Source organism: Molothrus ater, chromosome 14, assembly GCF_012460135.2.
Source record: "Molothrus ater isolate BHLD 08-10-18 breed brown headed cowbird chromosome 14, BPBGC_Mater_1.1, whole genome shotgun sequence".
NCBI lineage: Eukaryota > Metazoa > Chordata > Aves > Passeriformes > Icteridae > Molothrus > Molothrus ater.
Window position 1 is genome coordinate 7942621 of NC_050491.2, and position 26515 is coordinate 7969135.

General features: G+C 42.9%; 1 protein-coding gene across 3 annotated transcripts in view; it reads right to left on the minus strand.

The window, feature by feature from the left end:
- The window catches only part of PAK3 (p21 (RAC1) activated kinase 3), a 126946-nt gene that overhangs the window by 14845 nt on the left and 85586 nt on the right, over positions 1–26515 (minus strand). For all 3 annotated transcript variants that reach the window (XR_004981899.2, XM_036401866.2, XM_036401867.1), the window contains exons 2-9: positions 22041–22237; positions 16763–16863; positions 12068–12221; positions 10986–11023; positions 9648–9779; positions 8902–9064; positions 4440–4503; positions 744–792 (exon numbers count right to left, since the gene is read on the minus strand). Coding sequence is in view for 2 of the 3 variants with exons in the window: in XM_036401866.2 (XP_036257759.1) it covers positions 744–792; positions 4440–4503; positions 8902–9064; positions 9648–9779; positions 10986–11023; positions 12068–12221; positions 16763–16863; positions 22041–22215 (876 nt within the window). In the remaining variant the exon portion in view is untranslated. The remainder of the gene's footprint in view (positions 1–743; positions 793–4439; positions 4504–8901; positions 9065–9647; positions 9780–10985; positions 11024–12067; positions 12222–16762; positions 16864–22040; positions 22238–26515) is intronic.

Sequence of the window (26515 nt, forward strand, 5' to 3'; positions counted from 1 at the left end):
AGAATGAACATGCAGTGGACAGCTGCATAATTTTTGATTGTATCACCTGCTATTCTTGATTTCATAACAAAGCAAACACAGACATACATTATGGATGTTGTTCCACAAGAAAAATAACAAGAAAAATAATGGGGAACAGAGACAGAACAATTTCTAAACCAATGCATTTATACTGGCAATAAAAATTATCCACTTTTTATTGGCACAAAAGCTTGTTGGGATTTCTTAGCAGATTTCTCTCCATTAAAAAAAACCATTCAGGGATAATGTAACATGGTACCAGGGTGGGATCAACAATACTGTGGAGAGCACCAACATGTTCTGAAGACAGAGCAAGTAAAAAAATTCATCTCTTAAAACTGGACTTAAAAGCTATGGGTTAAAATTGGACTAAAAAGCTACGGAAGCATCCAGCCAAGCACAGAGAGTATCAAGGCCCTTATTGATTCTAGGAATTCACAGGCACCTTTTCAGGCATTTATGAAAACCTCAGATCCAGTGTTGCTGGAAAGCATATGGCCACAGTAAGTGCTCAGTTACTGAGGCACAGAACCACACTGCCCTTAAAGACCTTCCACTGAATAGCTGCAGACAGCAATGATGGATTTTGCCAGTTGACATTTGTCCATGCTTCAGAGGAACAGCCTTTGCAGGAAAGCTCTACTGGCCACCCAAAGCTCCAGCCATAGCAGAGGGGAAAGCACTCAAGAGCTGCAGAATCTGCTGGGATTTTTGACACTCACCTCTTGTCCTGTGGCGATGTCAATCGCTGTATAAACAGTTCCTGAAGCCCTAGAAACAAAACAGCAGGAGAAACTGAGAAACACTGAGAAACACTTTATTCCCTGGAAGTGAAAGCCAGCCCAGACAGGAGAGCTCTGTTGCCTGGAGTGTTTATAAGGGTTCACCCACTCCTCAGCCAACAGCATGGCAGCCCACCAGCCCTTTGTCATGCAGAGAAAACTGAGGTCCAACATGAAGAAGAAGGGCTGGTGCAAATGTCCACTGTAATGTCACATTATTCTAATTCAAAACCTAAGGGGGGTGTCTACAGAAACTGGAAAATAGTACATTCAAATCTTACTCATTTTGCTGTGGTTAATTTAGATTTTTTCCCCCATTTTCTCTGTGTGTCTGTGAGTGTGTTTTTTTCATGAAATGTAACACACAATCCAGTTGGGTCTTCTCACACCTTTAAATTGAATCCATCTGCCAAACTCAGGCAATGTCACACAGTCACTCTGAGAACCCTGAATATATGACAGCCATTTGAGGAAAAGATCTAAATAGAGCTTTCTCCAGCATGCAAGTAAACAATTTCCCAGCCATCCTGCAAGGTCACAGCTAGAGCAGGTTAAGGCATCTATTATTTCACACACAAATTGAGGACTCAGAACAGAGGATACTTAGAGAGATTCTTTGTGTGTCAAGAACTGCAGGCAGCTGCTTCTGTTGAGTGCACCTAACATGTGAAGGACTCTTCATGGTGTCCATGTGCTGCTTCTGTGGCACACACAGGTTGTGTTGTAGAGCCACCAGAAATAAGTAGTGTGCTCACCTGCAGACTAGACAGGGTAGGGTTTGGTTTGCCATCTGCCTCTCCTTCAAAGATGTTCTTCCCCATAATGACATAAGGGCTGAAAAGGCCCCAGTCAGAGGCAATTCCTTTGGGTTTCAAAGCATCTGGGGGCTTGAAAAGCCCTCCTTCTGAGCTAAACCACAGCTTTACACTGCCATCACTTAAGAAGCCCATGTCTGCAGGAACAGTGAGGCAGTGGAGAGTCAGGGAGGGAATTCTCACAAGCAGGAATGTGCATCTTGCAAGTGTCCCAGTGATTGAAAGTGCCAAAATGAGTTTGCTCCTTCTCACATGATCCCCTGGCTTGTTTGTTTACCTGCAGGCTGAAATATTTCAGAAGCAGTTTAATTCAACAGAGACCTTATGTCTGCATTGAGAGCAATATTCTCATTGGGCATGCTATGCACACTTTTAATATAAAGGCAAATGCATTTTCCTATGACTAATTGACAAGATTAATCCAATTTGTTTTCATAAGAAGTCAACAACATTTATTCAGAATTGCTAACACTGTGGTGATTCTCCTGAGCAAAGTCATATCAGGCTTTATTTCAAAACAGCTCCTGAAATTAGAATGCTTTTGGAATGCTCCAGGCCACCTACTTGTGAGGAGTTTAGATAAAGGTAATTTAAGTAAAGCTGAGAATTAAATGCAAAGGCTTTGTGATTCTGCATTACAAACTTTCACTTCTAAGCCACTCATTTCTGACCAGTAACTTTTAATCTGTTCTGCAGCACCTGGTCTTTACTGCAGTTAGGCAAGTGCCAGGACTCACCATTAGATCTGTGTCACTGTGATGCAGTGCAGTACTAACCAGGCTGCTCATGGCTCCAGACTAATTTGTCTTGCTACAAGAGCTAACACTGCTTGAGCAAACACAACCTCTTTATCAAGTGCTAGTTAAAACTAAGTTTCCTCTGGTGGCAGCAACATTTTCAGTCCTCAGCTGGAGACAGAGGACAAAACAGGGACTCAGCACTGACCTGTTCTGCAGCACAGCCCTGCTGACTACTGCTCACTGCAAGGTGCTGTAAAACCATCACAGTCTTTATTGACTTCCCAGCTGTGTGAAGCCATGCAGTGCAATGTGCTGGCCAGCTGCTTTTCCTCGCATAAGCAGCTGCTCTCTACCTGCAGTTCCCTGAGCAGCCACACCTCTCCCTGCCTTGCTCTCATTAGCAGCTACTAAAAACCTGCTCACTTCCAACACCACAACACTTGTCTTTGGCACAGCTGTACCCAACTCACTGCAGAGGTGGAAGCTCAGGAACTGGCACCTGCATTAACTGAGCAAATCAGCTACTGAGGCAGTGCCACTGCCCAGCACTGCTGCAGACACCCAAACCCCAGCCCTGCAGCACTCTGGGTGCTCCTGATCATCCTGTTTGACTATCTTTCTGATCATCTTTCTCTTTAGGATCTTTTCCTATCACAGTAAGTTGTCCTGCAGTGTTAGAGGCATGAGTTAAGTTATGGCAGCACACTCCTCCCCAAGGAGGCTATGCAGTCTTCAGGCTGCACTAAAAGCTGGAGGAAATCCATTTAGATACCCTTTAGGCCACATACCAGCCACTTGTCTTTCCACCAGCTGTCAAGGCACCTTTGTACAAGCTCACTCCCACGTGAGGGTGATGGTCACATTCTCACAGTGACAGCAATAATCTGCTTCACACACATGTTTATTCTGCTCTCACTTGTTCAGCTGACACCCCCTTCCTAAGAGACAGGCACAGCTTGAAGTTTCCACTGACATTTTACAAATGACAGTAAGAACTAAAGGTTCGGATAGGAAGCAAGTTGGAATTTGAGAAAGGGTTTTTATACAATGAATAGAGCATAAAAACCTTCCCACAAGGGCCCTACCAAATCACAGAGATTTAAGATAAACCTGCCAGAGAAAGGGCATGGGTGTGTCAGCCTTATTGCAGTACATTAACTATTCCAGGTTAGCAACAGACTACTCTGAGCTCAGACCCCACAAACAGTTAAGGCAGAAAAATATCTCCTGATGCCAGAAAACAGCTTCTGTCCTACACTGCCAGCAGTGGCCTGGCATTACACAGATGGTGCCAGTCCTCCTGGAACAACACTGCCAAGGAAACACCAATGGTGCAGGCAGCCCATAGTTAAAATGCAAGTCAGATACCTAATTTTGAGGTAAGTTCTTTTGTTCTTGCCTCCTCACAGAGGAAATATTTCAAATTGATCCAATTTACAGTTAGCAAAGCTGGGTTTCCAAAGGGAATGGCTTGGGTGATTATTTTCAATAAATGCCTAGAACCTGCAGGATCCACAAGGGATCTGCCACAAGGCAGATGATGTATCTTCCTCTGAAGTGCATTAGCACTGTGTCTATGACTGAATTTTTGGGTTTTACAACCCCTGCTAGAAAAAAAAAAAGCTTATTATTTAATCTCTGGTTTCAGTTTCTAAACTATGTGGTTATAAGCCTGACCACTGAATATTGTTTAAAGCAAATATTTGAAATAAACATTGCTGACAGCTATCAGGTGGTATGTTTCTCTTTTAGGTAATAATGTTTTTCTCTCCTTTCTTCAGCATGGTCGTATTATTTTGAGACATACAAAAATGATTTCTCATAAGAAAATAAGCAAACAAGAGCCACACACCTGAGGGACAAGAGATCCTTCAGGCCTTTCTCCTTGCTGCAGATGAGATTCGGTCAGCATCAAGTTACTTTTGACCACAGTTATAAATTCTGATCAGTACTGAGAGACAGGAGGATCTAAAGCTGATGATATCTGAACATGTTTGGAGCTTGCCTCTCTTCATGCTTGATGCTCCACCACCAAAATACCTGGTCCATGGTTTTGTACAAGAAACTGGGATATGACTTACCCTTGGCCAATTTTTTCAAATCGAGTGTATTTCTTCTTAGGATCTCCCACGCTCACAATGCTCCCTGAAAGAAACAAAATGCAAGATTCTCACTTCAAACCAGAGATTCCACCTTCCAGCAGATCTGAAATGCAGCCCCACTGTCTGGGGCTTTGGGCCATTTGTGGTCAGTTGAGTAACAACAGCAACAGAGGCAGCTCCACAGCACAGATGGCCTCCATAAACACTGATTTACTACAGTCCTTTAGGGTTACCCTGACAAGAAACTGAACACAAGGAGAAACATTCAGAACAGACAGAGATCAGAAAACAAGAGGCACCAATGCAAGCATTTGTTCACTACAAACATTAAGGAGAGCTATAACAACTCTGCCTGTATTTTCTTGGGAATAAACACACTGTGATTCAACAAAAAGTTTACTACTTCTGAAGATTAAATGTACCTTGTGTTCACTTTTTTATGAGCAGGTACCATTTTTGGAACAGGAAGAGTACTGCAAGTGCTTCCAGGAGAGGAGGAGACCATCTCAACCTTTCAGCAGTTTGCCAAAAGAATGCCTTCATGTTTGCAGTGAACAGCATTTCATTTTACCATCAAGAATGATGGGGTTTCAGAACCAGGGCCCCCATCACTGGTTTCCAGGCTAAGTTCTGAAGACATCCCTGCCCTGCACCATTTCAAGAACCACACTGCTGGTTTTCAATGTGACACAGCCCCACCACTCACACTGGACTCACCCTCTCACCACCACACACACACTGTGCTCATGTTCTCCTGAAACCAGCAGGGTGGCTAACAGGACAGCAGTGCTCCTGGGGTGCTGGTGTGACACAGACAGCTGCCCAAAGGCATGCTGATCCTGAGCCCAGATGATATGATGCAGAAGACAGATCAAACAAGGGGCTGCTGCCCCCTGGAAGCTCCATGCTGCAGCAGTGGGATGATCAAGCTCCACAGTGTGAGCAGGAGGTTTATACCTTCTCATCTCCTATCCCTCCTTCTAGTCAGCTAGAAGGGAGCCCCAGAGTCCTCTAGTCATGTTCTTCTCTACTGAAAAGTTATTTTGTAGTGAAGACCTGCTCTAGAGAAGCAGAATGAGCTTTGCTTTATGCCATTTGTTTCAGTGAGATGAAACTATGAAAAGTTAACCAGATTCTGAAGGTTTCCCAGCTTGGGCTCCCGACACACCAATCCACCTGACTCTTGCAGGTTGGCACAGCAGGGCAGGACCACTTCAGGGCACTTGAGACCATGTGGGCATCCCAGGCAGCAGGCAGGCTCACCCTGCCATCAGTCCTGGCTGGCATTCCCAGAGCACTGGGTAAGGGGAGTGAGCATGTGGGGCAAAGGAAACCTCTTCTTCTGCAGCTCCATTAACACCCTTGCCAAGGGCTGCAAAATTGCTGTAGCAGGGAGTGTACCAGATGGTGCTGATGCCCTGTCTTCTCACTGTGCTGGCAGGCAGATTCCTGGCTAGGCAGCCAGTCAGATGCCCATTTGGATGCTGAAGACCTCTCTGCTCCATACAAATGGCCTGAACAGGGAGAAGAGGAGTTTGTGACTACTAAGAGGGAATGGTGCATCATCTAGTTTTGTTTTGGATGCACAGGTAAACAAATATTTATTTGTAATACAGGGATACAGCCAGATCAGTCAAAGGAAATAAGCTGCAGATCACTGAAGTCTTTCCTTCTGAACTCATCTTCTTAAACTATTTCTGTGATGTACATTCCAAGGTAAGTGCTTAGAAGACATTTGAATTGAGCCACCACCTCAGGCTTCACTGTTTGCATTCTATCAAGGAAACTACCAGACCAGAAAAACCAGTACTGTTTATTGAATTAAGCCTTTAGATTTGTTTGAGACTATCTATCAGATTTTGGCTCTTTCATTAGACACAGACAAATATCCTAATTACTGCTTTTTTTCCTTCCCATCAGATTCCTGGCATCTCCAAATGTGCAAGAAGGTGTCAAGCAGGGCAAGGTTTAACTTCAGCTGTCAGTGGCATGAAGTCCACAATGGGTGATGGGGCCAGACTGTCCCACATGGGACTGACTCACACCCTGTGGCTCACAACCCCATGAGCTCTGCAGCAGTAAATCAAACACTGCTCTAATTCTGTGCTGGGCTGGACAACAGGAAGAACACTGTGCTGCCAGTGCCTGCTAGGTGCTATTTTCAGCAAGTTAATAGAACGGTGTATCTACTAGAACAGATATCACAAGTTCATGGAAGTTCATTCACTTCAGAAAACAATAAAGAGAAGGACTGAAGAAGAAAGATTTCTAAAAATTATTTTCCAAATTTGCCACTAATTTTGAAGTTCAGATTTTCTGAGTTTTTCCTCAAGACTTGAGTAGCTGCTTTTCCAAGGCAGTTGTTTGTGGTTGGTTCCCTGTACTTAAGCCAATGTACATCAAACATCACAGTATTAAAATCAACAAAGTGACAGGTACACAGCTCCTGCTCAGACAAGCACTCTCTGCTCTGGACAAAAGACAAACCTATCAGCTATTTTGATGTCTTTAAGCACTTTCCTTTATCAAGTCCTAAATTAAGTGGATAAGAAACCTGAATTGGGCCAGTTCTGTTTTATAGTTATCAGTAGAACATAGTCATGATTTCATTACAGACAAAATTTTATTTGATCTTATCTCAATATTACAGTCTTTACTCACTATTAAAGTCTAAAAGCTCTAAAAGAACTCAAGCTATTTCAAGTAGAAAAGAATTATGAAAGCCATTTTAGATAAAAGAGGGCAGGGGACATCTTCCTAAAAGTAGCATAGAAAGAATTGTGAGGGAAGTAGGCAAGGTGGAGTAGTCACGCAAGTTAAAATAGAACAAGCACCACACTGCTTAAATATAATTAGTTCAAGACTCAATAAAAAAGCATCATGCCTGTTTTCAGATAGCTTCATGAAAGCACAAAATATTTTCATTGCCCACATCACAATTTGCCCAAGGCAGACATTCAGAGCTTGCTCACTTGGTAGCAAATTGTTAAGAAAGAAAAAGCATGAAAGCATGTAACATTTTAAAGATACAACTCCCCAAAACTCTAGGGCCCAGTCCCAACCTGGATATACAGCAGCTTGAATAAATGATAGACATACCTGAGCTCATGGATGCAGGGTACCTGTAGATCTCAGGGGAGGAAGCCTGCCTCAAACATTTAGCATCAGCTGAAGAAGGAGAATTCCTCTCTATAAGCTGACATACCTGCAGGTGACCACCTGCTCTGGAATTTATTTCACCATGCCCTCAGCTAAAGCTATTGAATTTATCCCTTGGATACTCCCTAATGTCACTGAGATTCATGTCAGCCTGGTAAGGATGCAGGAAACTGCAAGCAGCTGAAATCTCACAGCTAAGGAAGGCTCCAGCCTGTGCATTCACAGCAGCCATCAGGGGCAGGGCAAGGATGACAAGAAGGTTGAGCAATGGCAACCACTGAGAAAAAACCACAGCCACACAGCACTCTACTACAAGCAGGTGCCTCCATTAAAGACACATTATTGGCTTTGTGATCTGACAGAAGGAGGTGTAGATCAATCTGCTTTTTTTACTAACAATTAATGGTAGACACAGAATAACCTGGCTCTGCTCTGAACCAACCATTTAATCTGAGAACACTGCACTGGCAGCTATCACATGCAAGAAGCAAATTCAATTGGTTGCATTGCAGAATCAGGAAGGGCTTGATGTGCTTCAGTAGAGTATGATGTGCACAGGGGCTGGAGCCAATAGTCAGGATTCTAATAGTATTAACTGGCTGGGAATTAGCCATGAGAAAGTGCCTTGTTATCTGAGGAATATATAGCAGATGCTCCTTCCAAAGGAGCACTGACAAAACTGTAAAATTCTTAAAAACAAACTGTAGAAGTAGGAGGAGCAATAACAGTTACAGAATAGACAGCAAGAGAATACCTGGAAAATGTGTAACTGTCTCAAGGAGAGCTCACTGAGGCTGAAGGGACCAGTTTAGTGCTGCAGTTGTCTCCTGGTAAAAAACCCCACACCAATAAAAAACCTCCCACAAACAAAAACCCAAAAACCCAACAGATTTTTGCAAAGTATTTTGACTCCAATGAACCATGAGAAGTTAGGAGTCTAGAGAGAATTTAGGAACCCAAACATTCTGTTTCATTTGGCCATTAGTACACAAGAGTTCCCTATGTCATTCACTAGGTCACAGCCTTTTGCTCAACCAGAAACAATCTCTGCTTTTGCCTTAAGCACAGCAGGAAGCTCAGGCAAACCCAACCCAGTATCAGCTGCCCTCAGAGGCAGCAGGAACACCCCAAGTGTTCTCTTGCTGCCTCAAAGCACAACAGTTTCTGTAGGGAGTTGTAAACAACTCTGTGACACTAAACTGCAAGAAACATTTGGTACAGCTAATGCTGACACCTGCAGCAAATACACTGCTCTGGCAGACTCAAAATACCCAATACATACTCAGTTTCTCTAGGATCTCCTCATCTGTCATCTTGGATTTTTTTCTCTGCCGGTCTGTGTTTCTGTACAGGGTGTTTGTGTTGGAGTTTTCAGGCTGGGGAGTGGTGGCTTCTTTAGCTGGTGCTGGTGCAGCGGCAGGTTCAATAACAGAGCGGGTGTAGATCTGTGACAAGAAATTATTTTGTGTCAGAAAGGTGGCTGGCAGAGATCCCCCTGAGATCATATTTCAAGTATGAACCCTTAGGAAGATCGTGTCAGCCACATCCAGACTCTAAAACTGGGTTTGCTGTCCACTTCTCAAACTGAACAAGCAAAAATGAAAGGTTACAAGTTCATGGCCAGTTTCATGTTCAACTTTCATGGACTTGCTGATATAGGCCATGGAGAGGGACAGGCACCTCCAGAGGACAGTGTGTCCTATGTATCTTGCCAGGATATGAACAGCATCTTTGGATTGCTATCACTGCTGACAGGGAGCCTGCATTTTCACACCTGTAGCATTAAAGGACATGATGCTACCTCTTACCTGATATAAGAAGAAAGCCATGGCCCTCACCACAATCCCAGAAACTGACATGAGAATGTGAAAGTTCAAACCTGATTTTCCCAGTGTCAGTGGCTGGAGTGAAGCTCTGTGCCATGGCAGGACTTCCACCCAAGCACCTTCAGCCCCTTCAGTGCTGTCTGATCACAAACTTGCAGCTCTGCACTGCACCAAACACAGACCTAAAAAAGCTGGCACTTACTGATTTTGTGTGTTCAGGCCGTGGGGCGATAACAGGCGGAGGCTCATTGTCATCTTCCTCCTCTTCATCATCTTCATCCTCTTCTTCAGACACAGAGGGAGCCAGAGGAGGTTCTGATGCTGTTTTTGTGCTCTGTGGACAGACAGTGCTGTGAGTGTCAGTCTCTATCCTGGTACTTTGAAGCTCTTCCTCTACCCTCAGTCTTCCCAGACATCAGAGGCCAATCTAGACATGCACTTGGCTCCTATGGGCCTAAAGTCTAAGTTAAACCCAGGACAACACTTAAAGGAATAGGTGCACTGAACTCCCCCAGTCCCACCTGCTGCTCAGAGGCAGGGGGTTATATCATGTCATCCCAAATCTGCTGGTGAAACAAAAAAATGAAAATGCACCTTCTGAAGTTTTTACCAACTGCTTTAAAGCTGGCTACAACAGGCCACTAGGAGAACTGATGCAAATCAAAGGCACCATTCAACATATTCACATCTGACGATCGCTCTCTTTAAAATGCCATCCCTTTGGTCCAGTAGAAATAGCAGTAAGGGAAGCCCACAGCAAACAGGGAGAGCTGAGTCGGTAATTTTGAAAAGCTGTCATGCTGACTGTCTCATTACTGCCTCTGTCTGCTAGACAAAAATACTACAGCATCTGCCAAGGTGTCCATATCCACTGGAAAAGCTACTGGGAAGGCTTCCTCTGCTCTGGTGAACACCACACTTCCTCTGAGAAGTGTGTTTTATTAAAGATAAGGGACGTGGCATTGATTGAAAATCTGAAGTGTGAATATTCAAAGATGATTTTCATTTCATCATACACAGTTGGCTGTGTAATCACAAACCTCACATGAAGCTGCTTAACACTTTAAAATAAAAGCCAAATCCCCATTCAGTCACTTGCTATTTAATTCACTAACAATAACCCTAATAAATTTGGTCAGTATTAATGTGTATGTCACTCCTACATCTCTGTGATTGCTATTGCAATCCAGCATTTAATTGGAGTGGATGGTTATTTAAAACTTTCCTTCAATGGTTCCAGAGAGTTACATATCAATTATAACCTTATTTATATTCAGTTATATATCCAGCTGTACTAAGGAGAAATCATGAAACTCGATAGAAATGGCATTCTAAATTTTTAAAACTAAATTAAAATGGGCTCATTAGGTGGTGCTGCATATTGTTGTGAATGATATACACCATGGCTAAAACCAGCAATCTTCTGTCTGCTAAACCAGACTTTCACCTTTTTAAAAAGAACAAATCAGCCAGGGAAAGCTCATGGCTTGCTCCACAATTCTTAAACATGAAGAACATCAAAGGTTACTTTCCCACTCACCGAGGGATGGGCTTCTATGTATCCATGGGCGCTTTTATCTGCAATGAGCAAAGGAGAATGAACCAGATGCTGTTAGGAAAAAACCCTGCCTGTTTTGGGGAATCCCACAGAACAAGTTAACCCAAATAGAGATTGTTTTTCTTCCACACCATCCCTTCAGGAGCAACACCAAGGAAGAGAACAGGACAAAATTCCAGACTCTATTTTTTGGCCTGTTTGCTAGTAAATAAAGTAAATAGAAATTTGGTCAAGAAAATGCAAATTGTTCTTTAACTGTCAATGCTTCTGTTCCACCCAAGAGCTAAAGCAGCTTTCTGTCTTTTTTTTCTCCTTTTCTTCCTGTGGTCTTTTTTTTTTTCAATTAATTGCATGCATTCATTCTCATTAGCTTGCTGACAACATTTCCAAAGAAAAGCTTCCTCAAAACCCTTCTTAGCCATGGCAGCTCTATTCTGACAAAGGATGAGAACAGCTCCTAGGTTCAGGAGCACACATGAACTGTTATGAAGTCTGAATTTCATCACAAAGGGAATTGCCATTTTAGCACACAGTAAGCATCAAATTAGTCAAACCCTTTAATTGTGAAATTTGGGTTAAAAAGATGCTTCTCTCAATCCTGGAGATGAGTGCACAGTTTTTAGAAATACTTCTGAGAAGCTTCTTCATTTTGGAAGTTGTCTCGGTTGAACCTTCAAAGTGAGGAAATGACAGACTCCAGTGCCACAGACCATCCTGTGGAGGAAATGGAACCCCAGCAGGTGACACTCCAAATGCTGTCTGCACCCTGTTGGCTACTGACACCCCCTTTTTTAGCTGAAGCTGTTGACAGGCACTCTACCAAACTAATGCCATCTTAATGGCATTTTTTTAACAAAATCTTGGTTAGTTCTAAAAACCTGCAACAAAGCAAGTTTGTTGCATTTTAATGACATTTAGGGGGAAGAAAAGGAGAAATGGAATTAAATTCCAGAGTATCCCACAATGAAGAATTGGTTCAGGTTGCCTCCTGACAATTTGAATGTTGAACTTTGCTCTGACTCATTTTGGAGCCTGACCTCCCCTGTTGGGAGACATCAACTTACCTCCTGATGTAAAGCTCATATATTTCTGGTTGTTAACTGTTTCTTTTGAATCATAAAATTTGAGAACATCTAGAACAGCCTGTGGGTTCTTCTTCTGCTCCAGTTTTGTTATGTTGGAGGTCTGTAGTAGCCTGGCCCACTGCTCTGGAATGCCCTGTAGACATTGAGTGGAAACAAAGTGGGTTTAGAGTATTTAAAACCTGCAGCCTCACAGATCTTTACCAAGATCCCATGCTTGCTGTAAGATTACTTGCAGAAATTTTGATTGACACCTTACAATTAAAATTAGATGCAATCATTTCTCTCTATCAAAAATCTAGCTAAAACCAGGACCCAACTTTATAAAAATAAAGTAATGACTGTGAAAGGAAAAAAAGGGGATGAAACTTCTCTGGAAATCAACTCTGCTGCTCCATGGAATAAAGATTTAAGGCTTAAGCTTGTTTGCCTGGTGATTCAGGGCAGATGTAACAAGACTATTTATTCTCTACTGGTGCACAACACAGTGTTTTTTAGGAGCTTTACACTGGACTTTTCATGCTTAGGAATGCAAACACATTTTGCTGAAATGATCACTGCTGTCTGATTCAAAGGTAAACCCCACCCTGATACAACTAATTTTCAGTGTACCAGGGAACACTGCAGGGTAAAGAATCTGCCTTTCAGCTCTCAAAATCATGACACTGAGGTATACCACAGCTGTAAAGGATGTCTCTAGATTCTCTACTGCAAACATACAGAAACCAGGGATTCATAAAACAGGCTGAGAGTTCATCCAAAGCTTTGGATGAATTCTTGGACATCTTATGGGTGAGGTGGAATTTGAAAATCGATCCAATCACTAAAAGCCCCAGCTCTACACTGAAATTCTATTGATGAGAACTTGCTTCAGTTATCCAAGATAATTCCAGCATGTCATCTCCCCCTTTACTGCACAGCTGACATTGACCAGCAAATTGCAGGATTCACTGAAGGAAAAACGTGCCACCCCAATCTACTTCCATATAGATTCTTCTCAGAAATTGTCCACAAAACAATGTGTGACATGGGCCTCCAAAGTTTAGGATTGATGAAAAAAAAGTGGGAAAAGCCAAGCAACAAATCTACTGCACACACATCAACCTGCTGCTGCAGTGCTATGACATCTCAAAGAAGCATTTGGGGCCTGTGACGCACCTCTGGGAGCTTCCCTGGGCACATCTGTGAGCCATAGAGATCTGGCTGTAATGGACGTAAATAAAGAAAGAAAAGAAAGTTAAAACAGAATGTGGGCAAACTCAGAAGGTGGTGGGAGGAGGAAACCAATGGGCCAGAATGGGCAAGTCCCATCTAAAATGGGAATTACGAAGTGGATACCAAATAGATCAAGTGGTAGACAGGCTACAGGAAGGCAGATTTAGGAAAACAGAAAAATCACAACTGTTCCAAAGTTTGGAAGCATCATTCCCCCTCCTTTTGCTTTTAAACAGTTTTTCTCTCCTCATAAAAATACATTCCTGAGAATTAATGGCAGTTGACAGAAAAATTTACATGTGCTTTCCCCAGTCAATTTAAAACTAAACAAAAAAAAACCCAAAAAAACAGAGAAGGATCTGGGCTTTTGTAGTTTGACTGGTTTTGAAGCCAGATTACCATTTTTGAATGGCTCTATAAAAGTTTTTTCCAGACTTGGGCATTCTCCATCCCTGAGATCACCATTTGACCAGTGAAGAGAGCAGATGGTCAAAGTCAGATTGTGAAATCTGGGAGGCTGTGAATTGCCACAACACAAACAATCTGTGTGTGTCAGACTGAAAATCAGGACAATTGGAAAGAAATGCTTGATTAGATTAGGAACGTGCAACTTCTTTGGATCTACAGCCACAACTTTTCCCACTTACTAATGTCAGAATCTAGAAGCTTTAAAAGTTTGGTGGGTAACCACATTTTCTTCTAGGTTGGGGATGAGGAAATGGTTTCAAACATGCATGCCTTACAAAAAACACGCCCCAAAGGCCTGCTAACCACACTGCCCTTCATTCAGAAAATGCAAATTCTTTTTCAAATAAAGCTCTAGCAACATGCTCCCACCCAACAGTTCCAACCAATTTTATTCTCTGCTTTAAAAACCCTATTTCTTAGCAAATGTGGTTGCTCCAAGCACAGTGAAATGGAGATGTAATATTTTTTCATCATGGACAACACAGGTTGGTGCTGAAGCCTGAAAGCCAGAACTCAGGAGTCCATGCAACTGTGCATTAGGATGCATCTAACAGCAATCAGGGGATGCAGCTGGGGGCAATGGTTTGGTGTCAGAAAATGGCCCAATGCACTGCATATAACCAGGAGAGCAGGCACTACTGGCATGACAGCTGCAATAATACAAAACAAAAACCCCTGTACATTTGCACATTGATTGGATGCTCCCATGGCACTTCCAAACTTTTGAAAGAGGCAGACAGTGTGACCACTAGACAGTGGGAATATCAGAACATGGAATGGGCTAGAGGCAGTCCCTTTGCAGGTACTAACCACATGACTACCCAGCTGACACACAGGTTCTATCCAGGTTGGGACAAACCAAACATGCCTAATGTACTGTGTAATGTAATGCCTGCATCTGGGGTTAGCTGGGGCCAACATCTAGTTCTTAATGGTGCAAAAATTCCCTTCCTTTGATTGATGTTGGACTCCACTGAGGACTACAGCATTTAGCCCTGTGCTGGCCAGCTGTGCATGGGAAGTCACTGTCCCTTTGGTTAGTTTTGAATTGGTTGCAGCTTTCTCAGACTGCAGCACTGCACTTCCACACTTCAAGAAGAAGTGTAACTGCAAACCAGCAGACATCTCACATCCACTGTTTGCAAAGGGAAAAAGGTATTTAAAAAGAAACTGTGCCACAACAACAAAGCTGGACCTATTTAGCCATGTAGGCTAAATTTGCTTTGTGTTGAAGGCACCTGACAGCGAGAAACCCCTAAAGTCTCTAATGATAGTGACTGCTTTGAAACACTGGTAGATAATAACAACATTCAAAATTATCCAAACCTTGATCCTGAAATACAGATAGTGAGTGCTTGTGCTTAAAACTGAAGTGTGTTAAGCCTGATGTCCCTCCTTTCTGTTCCAGCTGGCAGGGACATGAACTAACCAGGACCCTGACCACCTGTCAGATTGTGAGAGAAAATGAGTGTGACCCATTGTGTTTGCCTGGAGTCAGAAGGAAAAAGTCTCAAACACAGGATAGAAATAAAGGTGGGGGCTGAAAGGAAGAACAGATATAGAATAAGAACAGCTGAATGTCCAGTGGGAAGAAAAAGGAAAGTGGGAAGGTGAAGACGGACAAGAAGAAGTAATGCAAACAAAAAAAGGAGAGAAACAAAAGCATAAAGTAAGATAATATGATATGAAGATAAGGAGAATGGCACTGAAAATTAAACTGAACAATAAAGTGGCTACAGGGAAAGAAAGAGAGGAAAAAAAAGGAAAAATCAGGACAGACAGCAGGGAAAACAAAATTTTAAAAGCTTTATGCAAAGCTTCTGATCAAAAATGACCACATCTGGGCTTTTTAAACATGCATTTAGTCAAGCCCTAGGGTCTGGCACAGAATAAAATTTGAAGATTTTATGACATCTATTTTAAAAATCCTAATTAACTAGTCCACTTATTTTAAATGTAGCTGTATTTCCTAATTACTAAGGATAATTCAATTTCAGTACTCCTTTGAAGACATGCTGTAATTAAATGTGTCTTTTTTCTTCTACTGTTATTCCTATTGTTGCAACTGCTACTGTAGGACACAGAAAGTTCCCAGCTTTCTGAAACGTCTTTGTGAAACAAAAGTAGCAATCAAAGTAGAAAATATAAATAAATCACATTTAGGGCTCAAATTCTGAAAATTAACCATCCTTTGTCCAGGCAAATGATTTGTCCCATCCTATCTGGTGTATGCAGCCAGTCAGCACTAGCACAGTCCACAATGGTGATTACTCAGTCTGACCACTCAGCTCATGGGGCACTACTGGTGGCAGCAGAGTTGCTAATGCTCCCTCTCACCTCCACAGCTTAACAAAAGGTAAGCTCACTGCCATCTCAGCTTCAAGGAACAATGGTTTCAGTACCCTACTAGTAATCAGAGAAAAAATGCTCTGAAGCCCCCTGCACACTTCAAAGAGCTTCCATCAGATTTGTTTTTCCCAACATTTTGTTGATATTCAAGAAGCAAAAGCTGACAGCTATTTTATTAATACATAAAGGCTAGAAACACTGATCACCTGGTGTATAAACCTATTTTGAAGGACACTAAATTAGAATGGACTTCCACAGTGCTGCAGCTTTCTGAGTGTTTCCAAGGGTTACCTGCAGAGAGCTGGACTTTGCACTTGAGGCTGGTTGTCTACTATGCAGCTTTGTGCTTTCCCAAAGACACTGAATAACCAACCCTTGTAGCAGCTTGGGGGACTGGTAAAAGCATACACCTACATTCTTCCTAGTTTTCATTTCCCACAGACACTCTGCTGACAATTCTTGGAGGGAAAAAAAAAAAAAAGGCAGCCTGAATCACTAGTTAAACACTCCAAATCCTAAGCCCAACAAATAAGTCCCTTTCTTCACAGCCTAGCTGCTATGATCTGATGTTTCTGGCAATAGGAGGTTATTTTACCATCAAGAAACTAGAAGTTCTGGTAAGCAAGAAATACAGCAGTTACTCACTGTGAATTCTCCAGTGACAGCATCAAATCCCACATGAATGGTGTGTTCAAAGTCTGAAGGAAGAGAGATCTCAGGACGTTCCTTCTCTTTCTTCTTGTTGGCTGGAGGCAAAAATGTTAACAAGCACTTATTTTCTGAACAGCTTTTCATTTAAAACTTTTAACAATCAGGTGTGCTCAAAATAGTGCTTTAAAAGTGGAAAACAAATCAATTAACATCCATCCAACGTGAGGAACCGACCCAGGTTAACACAATGCCTGTCAACCTCTGTTAGGGAAGGTCTACAAGGTGCTATTTAATTTTGTTTTTCTTTCAGCCAATGTGACTGCTGCCAAAGCAAGCTATTCATGAAGTAGTCTTCTTAGGCTATCTCTAAACCAGCATGATTTCTATTTTCAGTTCTTTTTTCATTGAGTTTTCATGTCTAGAAACTAACTCCTATTTGACTTTGCGGGTTCCTGCAGAAGTAAATCACACAGGACACACCATGTGTGTCTGCTCTCCAACATGTGTGTATGTGTATCTGCTTTCCAACATGGTTTGAGTCCATTTCAAAATCAGCCAAATCAGAGGAGAGGTTTTTTAGATAACCATTTTTTTCCTACAGGTTCTGTGAAAACCAGCAGCTCATGCGGTGACTCCTCTTCCAACAAAAAGGCTGAAACAGCAGCTCTGTTTCAGCAAAGACAGAATCTGCCCAGCAACAGAATCCCATAAATATCTTTGGAAAAGCTTTGAGCTCTCAATTAACTAAGACATATGATCATAAAATGCAGGCTTTATTAGTAATCCAGATTTTTTTTCTTTTTAAACCACTCCACCAGTATTCCCAGAGTGTGAAGTATCGTACTTAAGCAAGCAGACTTGAATGTCAGTCAACCTGCATTTGCTTCTCATCTCCTCCCTCTTTACAACCTTTTGAAAGTAGCAATCCCTGTGGTCATCCATCTCCTGCACTACTGACAAATGTCACTTCAGCCCAGTTTTATTGACCCTGATAAAGAATGAGTGGAATAAAGGCTGAGAGAAGTTGTCTTCACCTTCCTGCAGTGTTTTAATATTATGTTTGCCAGCTCCACAGTTCATCTAGGGGTCTCATCCAAGACTGGACTCACTATGTACCAGCAGCCCTCCCAGTTCAAGTTTGTCTTTGCTCAGGCAGTAGCTCCACAAGGCCTCTATTTGCTTATTTCTTATTCTACCTTACAGCATCCTTTGAGATAAAGATGCTATGCTCTTTGTCCTTACAGTCTATTTGGAATGCTTCTAATCCTTGCTCTGTGTTGCTGCATTTATCCTCATTAAATAATTGTCACTTTTTGTCTGTGCTGCACACCATTACACATTGTTCACCAATGAAATATTTTCATTTAGCATTCAGTAAAGATGGCAGCAATATATAAAATACAAATGCAAAGGCTCCCCTTCTTTTATCACTAAGATAATGTTGTTTAAATTTCAGGACAGACGTTGCCAGTTAGAAGATGTCATCTGTGTGTAGGTAACAAAACTGGCTTCTTCTACCTCATCATTTGCAAGCTATTGCAGCAAAAATTACACTTAAGGACTATCATATTCAGTTCAAAACAGCAGTGAAATCAAGAAGTGAAAGAAGGGATTATATAAAAATGTTCCACCAAAAGCAGCATTTGTCCATTCTAGGATTCTCCTGCTGGAGGACAAGTGATCCAGCTCATTCCCCAAGATCTGGCTCATTTGCTTCATGGACCTGTGATATAACACCTATGGTCCAAATGCTGATACACTATAAATGAATCACAGAATTAAACATCTCTTTACTGCACCCTCACCTCTTCCCAGTGTAAAAACATCGATGTTTCTGTCTGGGCTCTGCAAATCATATCATTCCTATTTCACACAAGCTGGCAAAATGATATGAAAAGACATGACTTTTTGGAAGCACCTGACTCACTGGATGCAAGAGGTTTGTACTGAACATTCCTATTTGATTTTCTTGTAAATGTCCTCCACAATACACTCCTGCTGCACAAAGTTAGCCATGAGGTATGGCCTCCACACCACCTCAGCACCTATGACAGGTTAGAATAGAACAAAGATTGTTCTGTTTTCCACAGTCTGCATCACCATCATCACCAATACGTTAAAAGAGCAGTTCTTTGGGAGAAAAATGTGACTCAGCTAAGTAGCAGCTTTTCTCAGAGAAAGAGAAAGGGTTTGACCTCATGCTTATGCCTTCCTGTTTGCTCACCTCCTCTTCAACTCATTTTGCTCTTTCCTCCATTCCCTCCTCCTTCCACTGCCTCTCACACTTGTCCTCCCATTCTCCTTCCCAACATGCTCCTCCTGTAGCCTTGTCCTCTTCCCTTGTTCCATTGGTTTTTACTCTGCTGAGTTTTTCTCCTTCCCTCTTTTCTGGTTTTTCTGTACAGGAGGTGCCAGTTGCCTCAAGGCCAGACTCTGCTCCCCTCTGCAGCCAAGTCTAAAGCAGCTTCAATGGAAGTGGCATCATTGACCCAGGAACTCAGCATGGATGGACATCTCAAAGGGGCATCTGAGCTGTGCAGCTCAGCCTCCTCCTGACTTCTTTAGGCTGAATGCTCTACAGTGCCCTCATGGAGCCCCCAGTGTGCACACAGAGTGAATTTCTTTCACAGCATCACAGGGGGTTTAATGAAAGAACAAGCCTGTATCAAACAACCAGAAGAATCAAGTCATTTCTGCTGAGGTAACACCTCTGCTGAATGAAGCACTACTGCTGTGACTCCACTGTGGCTCCCACCACCATGATGATCTCTGAGGCAGGAAGGCCAATTTCACAGCTCCAGCAGAACAAGTTCAGCTCCTTATTCCACACAAATTGCCTGCATGACACTGGAAACTTTCAGTTGTCTGCCTTGGCTTCCTGTCCTCAGGAATGGGGGTACATTAGCCCAGAGATGAGAGTGAGAGGAGCTATACAAGGAACATGAGGAGGTCAGGTGTTAGGGGAAGGGGCAGGACACTACTGCCTAAAAGGCTTATTTCAACTGCAGATCCACAGAAGGGCTCCACAGAGCCATCAGTGGCTTGCCAAAACAAGGTTTTAAACACAAGTATTCAAACTCTAAGTGAAAATGCTGCACTCCAGCAGGGGAGGGACTGCAAAAGATTCCTGGTGCCAGGCACAGCAGTCCTGACACACACCACAGCCTTGGAGAGAACACACTGTACCATATCCATCCTCACATCCCTCCTGTCTGGTGAGCAAATGAAAGACAACAAAGCTCCTGCAGGTTCAGGCAGAAATACCCTGCCATGGTGTTTTCTTCACATTCTAGTGACTTGCACCAGTGATGAACTATGGATTTAACATAGTGACGCTGCAAAGCACTGTACTAGATGAGAGCAGACATATCAATCACCTTCTGTTTTATAAGCAGGAGTCTCAAAAATGTGTCACAGAGTCTATGAAGCACACACAGGCCGGCTGATACCCTGACCCACAAACCAACTCTGCAGTGAAACTACCTCAAGGGACTTGGCCAGTCAAGCTAAACTTCCTCCATTTATTATTTCACCCCACAAAATTAAGCTATAAATCTTACTTGACTTTTCCTCACGGTCACATTTAAAATCGTGGCACTTGTATGTTCCCTAAGATTGCTCTGACTGGTAGTTAATTACATTTTTAATGTCACTGATCATTTCCAGGAGGGGTTGTTTCTGAGTCTCCCCTTCTCTGCATGCATTTTACACAGCATTTCCTCATTAAGAAAATGCTTCCTTGGAAAGGGATAATACCATCCTGCTAGCACTTAGGGAAAGAAGTGATCCAAGTCTTTCCAGGAATTAAGCAAGCTGGGAGAAACCTTCATTTTGGCCTTTAAAAAGAATCAATTGAAAATTAATTTTGTTCCCAGAAGGGGACATTTGGGGGAACAATCTGCAGAGTGAACCAGCCAGGTCTGCCTAAGAAATGGGCCCCATCCAGTTACAGTCCTCACATCAGAAAAGTCATCAGGATTACCCATGGCTGAGGGGCGGAATGGGACTGCCACTGTGCCTTCTACTGTGAGGAGTTTTGAATGCCAGACTATCTCCAGCTGCTCCACACAACCTCATTCAGCCTCATGCATGGGGCAGCACAGGTAAGGTGGAGCTCCAAGGGAATGACCACAGTTCCATAGCTCTGAGCTCTCCTTGGAGGACACTGAAGTCAGAATCACTCCTGAAATCCAGATGGACTTCATGCTGCTGACCACAGCCTCTGAGCCCAGCATTCCAGCCAGTTCTCAGTCTCCCTCACTGTACACTTACCTATACTGTACCTCACCAGTCTGTCTGTGAGGACACTGTGAGAAGCTCTGCCAAACACCTTACTAAAGCAGAAGCAACAACCACTGCTCTGCCTTCACCACCAAGCCTGTCACTTCAAGGTAAAAGGCTGTCAGTACAGTTCAGCATGAACTCCCCATCACAAATCCATGCTGACTATTCCTGACTACCTTCTTATCCTTCATTTGCATGGAAATGGTTTCCAGGAGGATTTTCTCTACCACTTTCCCAAGGACCAAGGTGAGGCTGGCTGGCCTCACTTCCCCAGATCAACACTTTGTTTCCATCATCAGGAATATCCCCCAGTGACCCCAACCCTCCAAAGATAATCAAGAGTGGCCTTGCAGTGACATCAGCCTTGCAGGTGCAGCCCATCAGTTCCCATGGGAGTAGAAATAATGAAGATCCCTTCCCTTAAACCTGCAAACAAGCTAACTCAAAACACACTCCTCTCCACAAATGCATTTTAAAGAATGCAAAGGAAATGCTGTTTGCTGCATGTTTAAAAGACTCTCTTGCTGCATCCACACCTAGCAAGTTATAAACCAAGTATCCACTTTCACTGCAAAAGGAACAAGCAAGAAGAGCTTGGGATTTAAGTGCATTAAAAAATCCTAAAGTGTCAGGCATCTTGCCCTTTCACTTCTGTGAAAGTATTTTCCCATCCTCATCTCTGTATTTACTGCTAATGCAAAGCAAAATCCAAAGGAAAGGATTCCCCAGTATAACTATAAAGTTATTTTTAAAAGGCAAGTTGCACAATGTGTGCACATTTTAGTGCCTTTTCATAGACAAGAAAGTAACTGACTGAACACCTCCTCCTCTTTTGAAATGTGTTTCTAGAGTAATTGGAACAGAAGGCTTTGGTACCACGGCCTGCAACTGAAACAGAAAGAAAACAGAGGCAGAAAATAAACACAAAAACCAATGACCAGCAGAAAGCCCAGAGAAGGAGCCCCCATCTGCAGTGCTGATACTTTACTTTTATCCCCTCCTCCTGGGAAGATGGAGCGCAGCCTGGCTTTCTTGTTCTTCTCCTCGGGGGCCATGGGGAGCGGTTTGGAGCTGTGGTTTAACGCTGAAGAATCGCGATTGTTGCTGTTCATTCTCAACGGTGGAGCTGGAGGTTTCTCTTCAATATCCAGACTATCTGACATCTTCAGCAGCCCTCACAGCCTCCTGCAAAGCACAGCACAAAACAGGCCTGTCAAGGGAGGATGTCAAGGCCAATGGCTTGGGCAGGAAAGAGGGCAGGAAAAGCTTTCTAGTGGCATGAGAAAATCTCTCTGCTAAAAGTCTGCTCTGAAAACGGTTGCTGCTGGTAAATAAACCGAGTGGCTTATTCCTAAAAATCAAGGTATTACCATTAAATACAGCTTTTTCTTTATCTGTTATACATTTTTGCAGCTTTTATTTACACCTATTTCCCTGTAGTTGGTTGCAATCCAAATTTACCTCTCAAACAGACTTCCAAAGTAAAAGTTAAATGACTTACTGAAATTACCTGGCATTGTACTCAATCATTTTTTATTATGTAAGAAACAAGGTCCTCGTTGAGGGAATATGGGTAGCCAGCAACATTTCATAAAATTAACTGTTTTAAGACCCAAAAATAGAGTACAATTTCAGACAGATCAGAAGTGATGTGGGCTACACTTTTTAAACATTGTGATTCTATAGGCACTTTGTCTTCCATCCCCTAAAATCAATGTGGCTTCTTTTACAGAAGGCATATGCACATCACTGTGAATATGTTCTGGATCTCTCCTCATGCTAATTCACAGGTAACACAAGCTATGGCCCTCATCAGCTACTCTCTTAAATTTAAAGGGAAGCAACTTGTTTTTCAGGTATGGAAGATGTAGGGTTTTTTCCACAACTATCAACCAAACATGGTGACTGTCACATACAGAGAGGTCCTGAAGCTCCAGCTGCTTCTCCTTTGGTCAGGTAAAGCTGACACAGTTGAGAGCTTTTGGGGTTCCATTGTTGGTCTTGGGTTGCTTTGGTTTTTTTTATTAGAATGGAGATTAACATTTTCAACAACCACATTTATTTTGATATAACTGTAATTTTGCCAGATTTATGGGTGGTACATTAATAGGAAATAATGAAATCCACATTGCCTTAACTGATGTTACCTTACAAGTAAAAGCTAAATGATCAACTGAAACATTTAGAGACATTCACTTCAGACATTTTTCATGACGTGGGCATTTTAGCCTTTGTTACCATTTTTAAATTACCACACATAAAATGATCACTTTTTAAAATTACTTGACTTACATTTTTAATTTCATCTAAATTAAATCCCAAAAAGCCAGATTTGAGATTCAAAACACCAGTCCAGTTAAAAAAACAACAAATGTAATATACCATGACACCTCTAGTTTGCATCTGTCCCCAAACATCTACATCTCCATGGGATCCCACAACCCATCCAAGGTCACACAGCTGAAAACTCTAGCAACAGCTGGGTCCCAGTCTTCTCCCCAGTACAGACAGCATGGAGCAGTGATCCTGGAGACCCTGATTCACAAACACACACCTGAAGCTGCTACTAACCCCAGCTGCTCGCCTCCATCAGGGGAGCAGTTTGAATGAGCACCTTCCCAGCTGCCTTCAACCTGTTTCTGTTTAATTAGTGACCTGACCTTCTGCAGCATCTTTTCCCTGCAGCAAATTAGGGAGACTTCAAACAATTGCTCTGCTGGTAGATCAATGGGTGCTCACCATGCAAAGAGGATGTCTACCATAGGCTCACCCTGTGTCAGACCTCCCCTGCACCATGGGGCTGTTCATCTCCACCTGTACCTGCAGCTAGCACTGAACCACAGGCAGCCATTGACCAGGTGCTGCTCTCTAGGGCTTTGCCTTCAGACCTAAAAGCTTGGAAAACATCACACCCTTGTAACTAATGGAGTAATATATTGGAGGCAGCTGTGAGAGAGAAAGGTGTGTCTGTCATTTGAACCACACCATCTGGGAAAGAAAAGTGATCCTTCAGAAAAACCACGGTCTCCAGCATGTGTCTGGTTCCCAAGAGAAGGCCCTGCTCACACAGTCCCACTGTCCAGGTAAAGACGTGCTCTGGTGATGGAGGAACACAGCTCACCCACCTTTAGAAGCACATACACAGGCAGTAAAATGCTTTCTTATCACCCAGAAACAGCTGTAAATGTGCCAGATCAGAGCCTGTGCCAGTGTAGTTTTCAAGTACAGACTAGCCTACTTACCTAGAGAACTAAATGCTTCTGTAGATTGAGGTCAAACAGTTAATATTACTAATCTTTGTGATTTCCATCCTGAAATGCAGAAGGTTTTCTAGTAAGGAACGTGTCTGGGGGGGAGCCAGTAATGAAAACCACTGTATGGTACAGGGAGATCCACATGTGCTGTGTTTGTTATCCTGCTGAAGGGAAGGTCCATCATGCCCAGGTTTCTGTGCAGAGTTCCTGGCTCATGAAGCCCAGCAGAGACATCTGGACACAGCTCTCTGTATCTCCAACAATTCTCAAAGACCAGGAGCTTATACAAGCAAAGCTTTTATTTTCTCTTTAAGCCACCTACAAGTAGTTTTCCAGTGCCAAATACAGCCTTCCCTCCCAGGATGATCAGTGTGAAGGTGACCACAGGAGCACCAAGGCACATTTTCAGCTTGCTATCAAAAGCAAGGCAGTTATGTTGAGAAGCCCATTATAGGCCACAGTTACAGATGTCTCTCAGAATGGGACAACTGTACCTGTCACTGCATCTATTTGTAAACAATGCCAGTCTGCTGAAATAGGTCCTCCCACAGGATTTCATCCCACAAAGAATACTATTAACAGTTTCTGGCCCAATTTGCCTATGATGTAATTATTTCCAAGATTTTGAAAGGAACACTATATTTTGTTCAGAGCTGTTTCAGGCTCAGTTTCAAGAACTGTACAAAGCTCTTTTATTCACTTCTAAACCAGGGAAAAAAAAAAGCAGGGGAAGATAGCTTAGAAGGTTTAATGGTTGATATTAACTTTCTAAAGCTGGTCTAAATCAAGACTAAAGCAAACCACAAAGCAATACACACCAAAAGACTTAAGATTTATGGTTTTCCTGATCAGAGGAATCTATCTGCTCTTCCATTAATTCTGAGATTTTTCATGTACCACAGCATCATTACAAAAGAGCATTCACTATCATGTAAGACTTCATATTTTAAGTATTTTGTACCGATTTACTCCAACCCAAACTTAGAGAAAACCTGTGATGAATGGAGGGGCAATAAGATCTATTCAGCTGGGAAAACTCTCAGATTTACATTGCAGAGAAATGCCAACTACAGATAGCTCAAGTTATACTCTATTGTTGCAGTGTGATGCAATATCCTGTTTTGGCTATCCCAGTCCCTCCCAGGTGGGCCAATACCTTCCCCCTCCCCCTTGCCCCCTAGCTAAGTGCTGTCCATCAATCTTGGCATTCCAGCAAGGGCATTGTCTGATTGGCAAAAGTTCAAAAGATGCTCTCAGCCCTGGGGTCATTGGCCTATCCAGGTGTCACTTGTCCCCTGAGCCTTCCCCCCTCCTACCTGGTTGGTGGCACACCTACCCCTTCCCTCCCCCTCTCCCCGGACTTAAAAGACACAGGACCACGCGGTTCGGGGTTCTGTTGGAGCTGTTACAAGATTCAGAGATCTGTGACCCTGCAATAAAGCTCTGGATTAAACCCTCTGGCAGAATCCGTCCCCTTTTCCCTTCACCACCGCCTGAAGATGGTAAAACATCTTTACCACCAGAGGTAAAACTGAGTTCCTGCATGCCTGGACCTGTTCCAAGCTCCCAGCTGCTACATCCAGCCAACCAAAGGTGTCTCTGAGGTGAAACACCACAGCTGCCACCTTTGGCCCAGCAGCAAGGGTCAGACGAGCCCAGGCAGGTTCCATCCAGTAATATTGGGATCCTATTCCAATACTCTATTCTGGGGCCAGGTTTTCCTGTCATTATAACAAGTCTTGGTCCTGCTAGTCTACTTCTGACTAACTCCATCAAAACACATTTTCTGTCTATTGGAAATTACTCTGGCATATCCATATATTCAGTCCATCAAATTCTGGTGTTATTTCTCTTTTTTTCTTCAGGCATTTTTTTAATTGCTTGGGAGTTTTGGGGTGTGGTGTTTTTTTGGTAGGGTTGCGCTGGTTTGTAAGCTGAAACACCACAGCTACCAGAGCACTTGACCATACCCACCAGGACCATGAGAGCCACCCAGGCTGTCAGCAGGGACAGCTTTTGGAGAGGCCAGCTGGTGCTCACCAAGAGAATGGAGTGCACAATCAACACGATTTTCCTCATCTCAGTCCTCAAGGACCCCATTAGTGCAACCAAGGCAGTGCTGGTAACCCTTTTTAAAGGAATTTCTAAGATAATCACACTTGTGCAACAAAGAGGACAGGTGACCAACAACTACCTGCTTCCAGGAAAA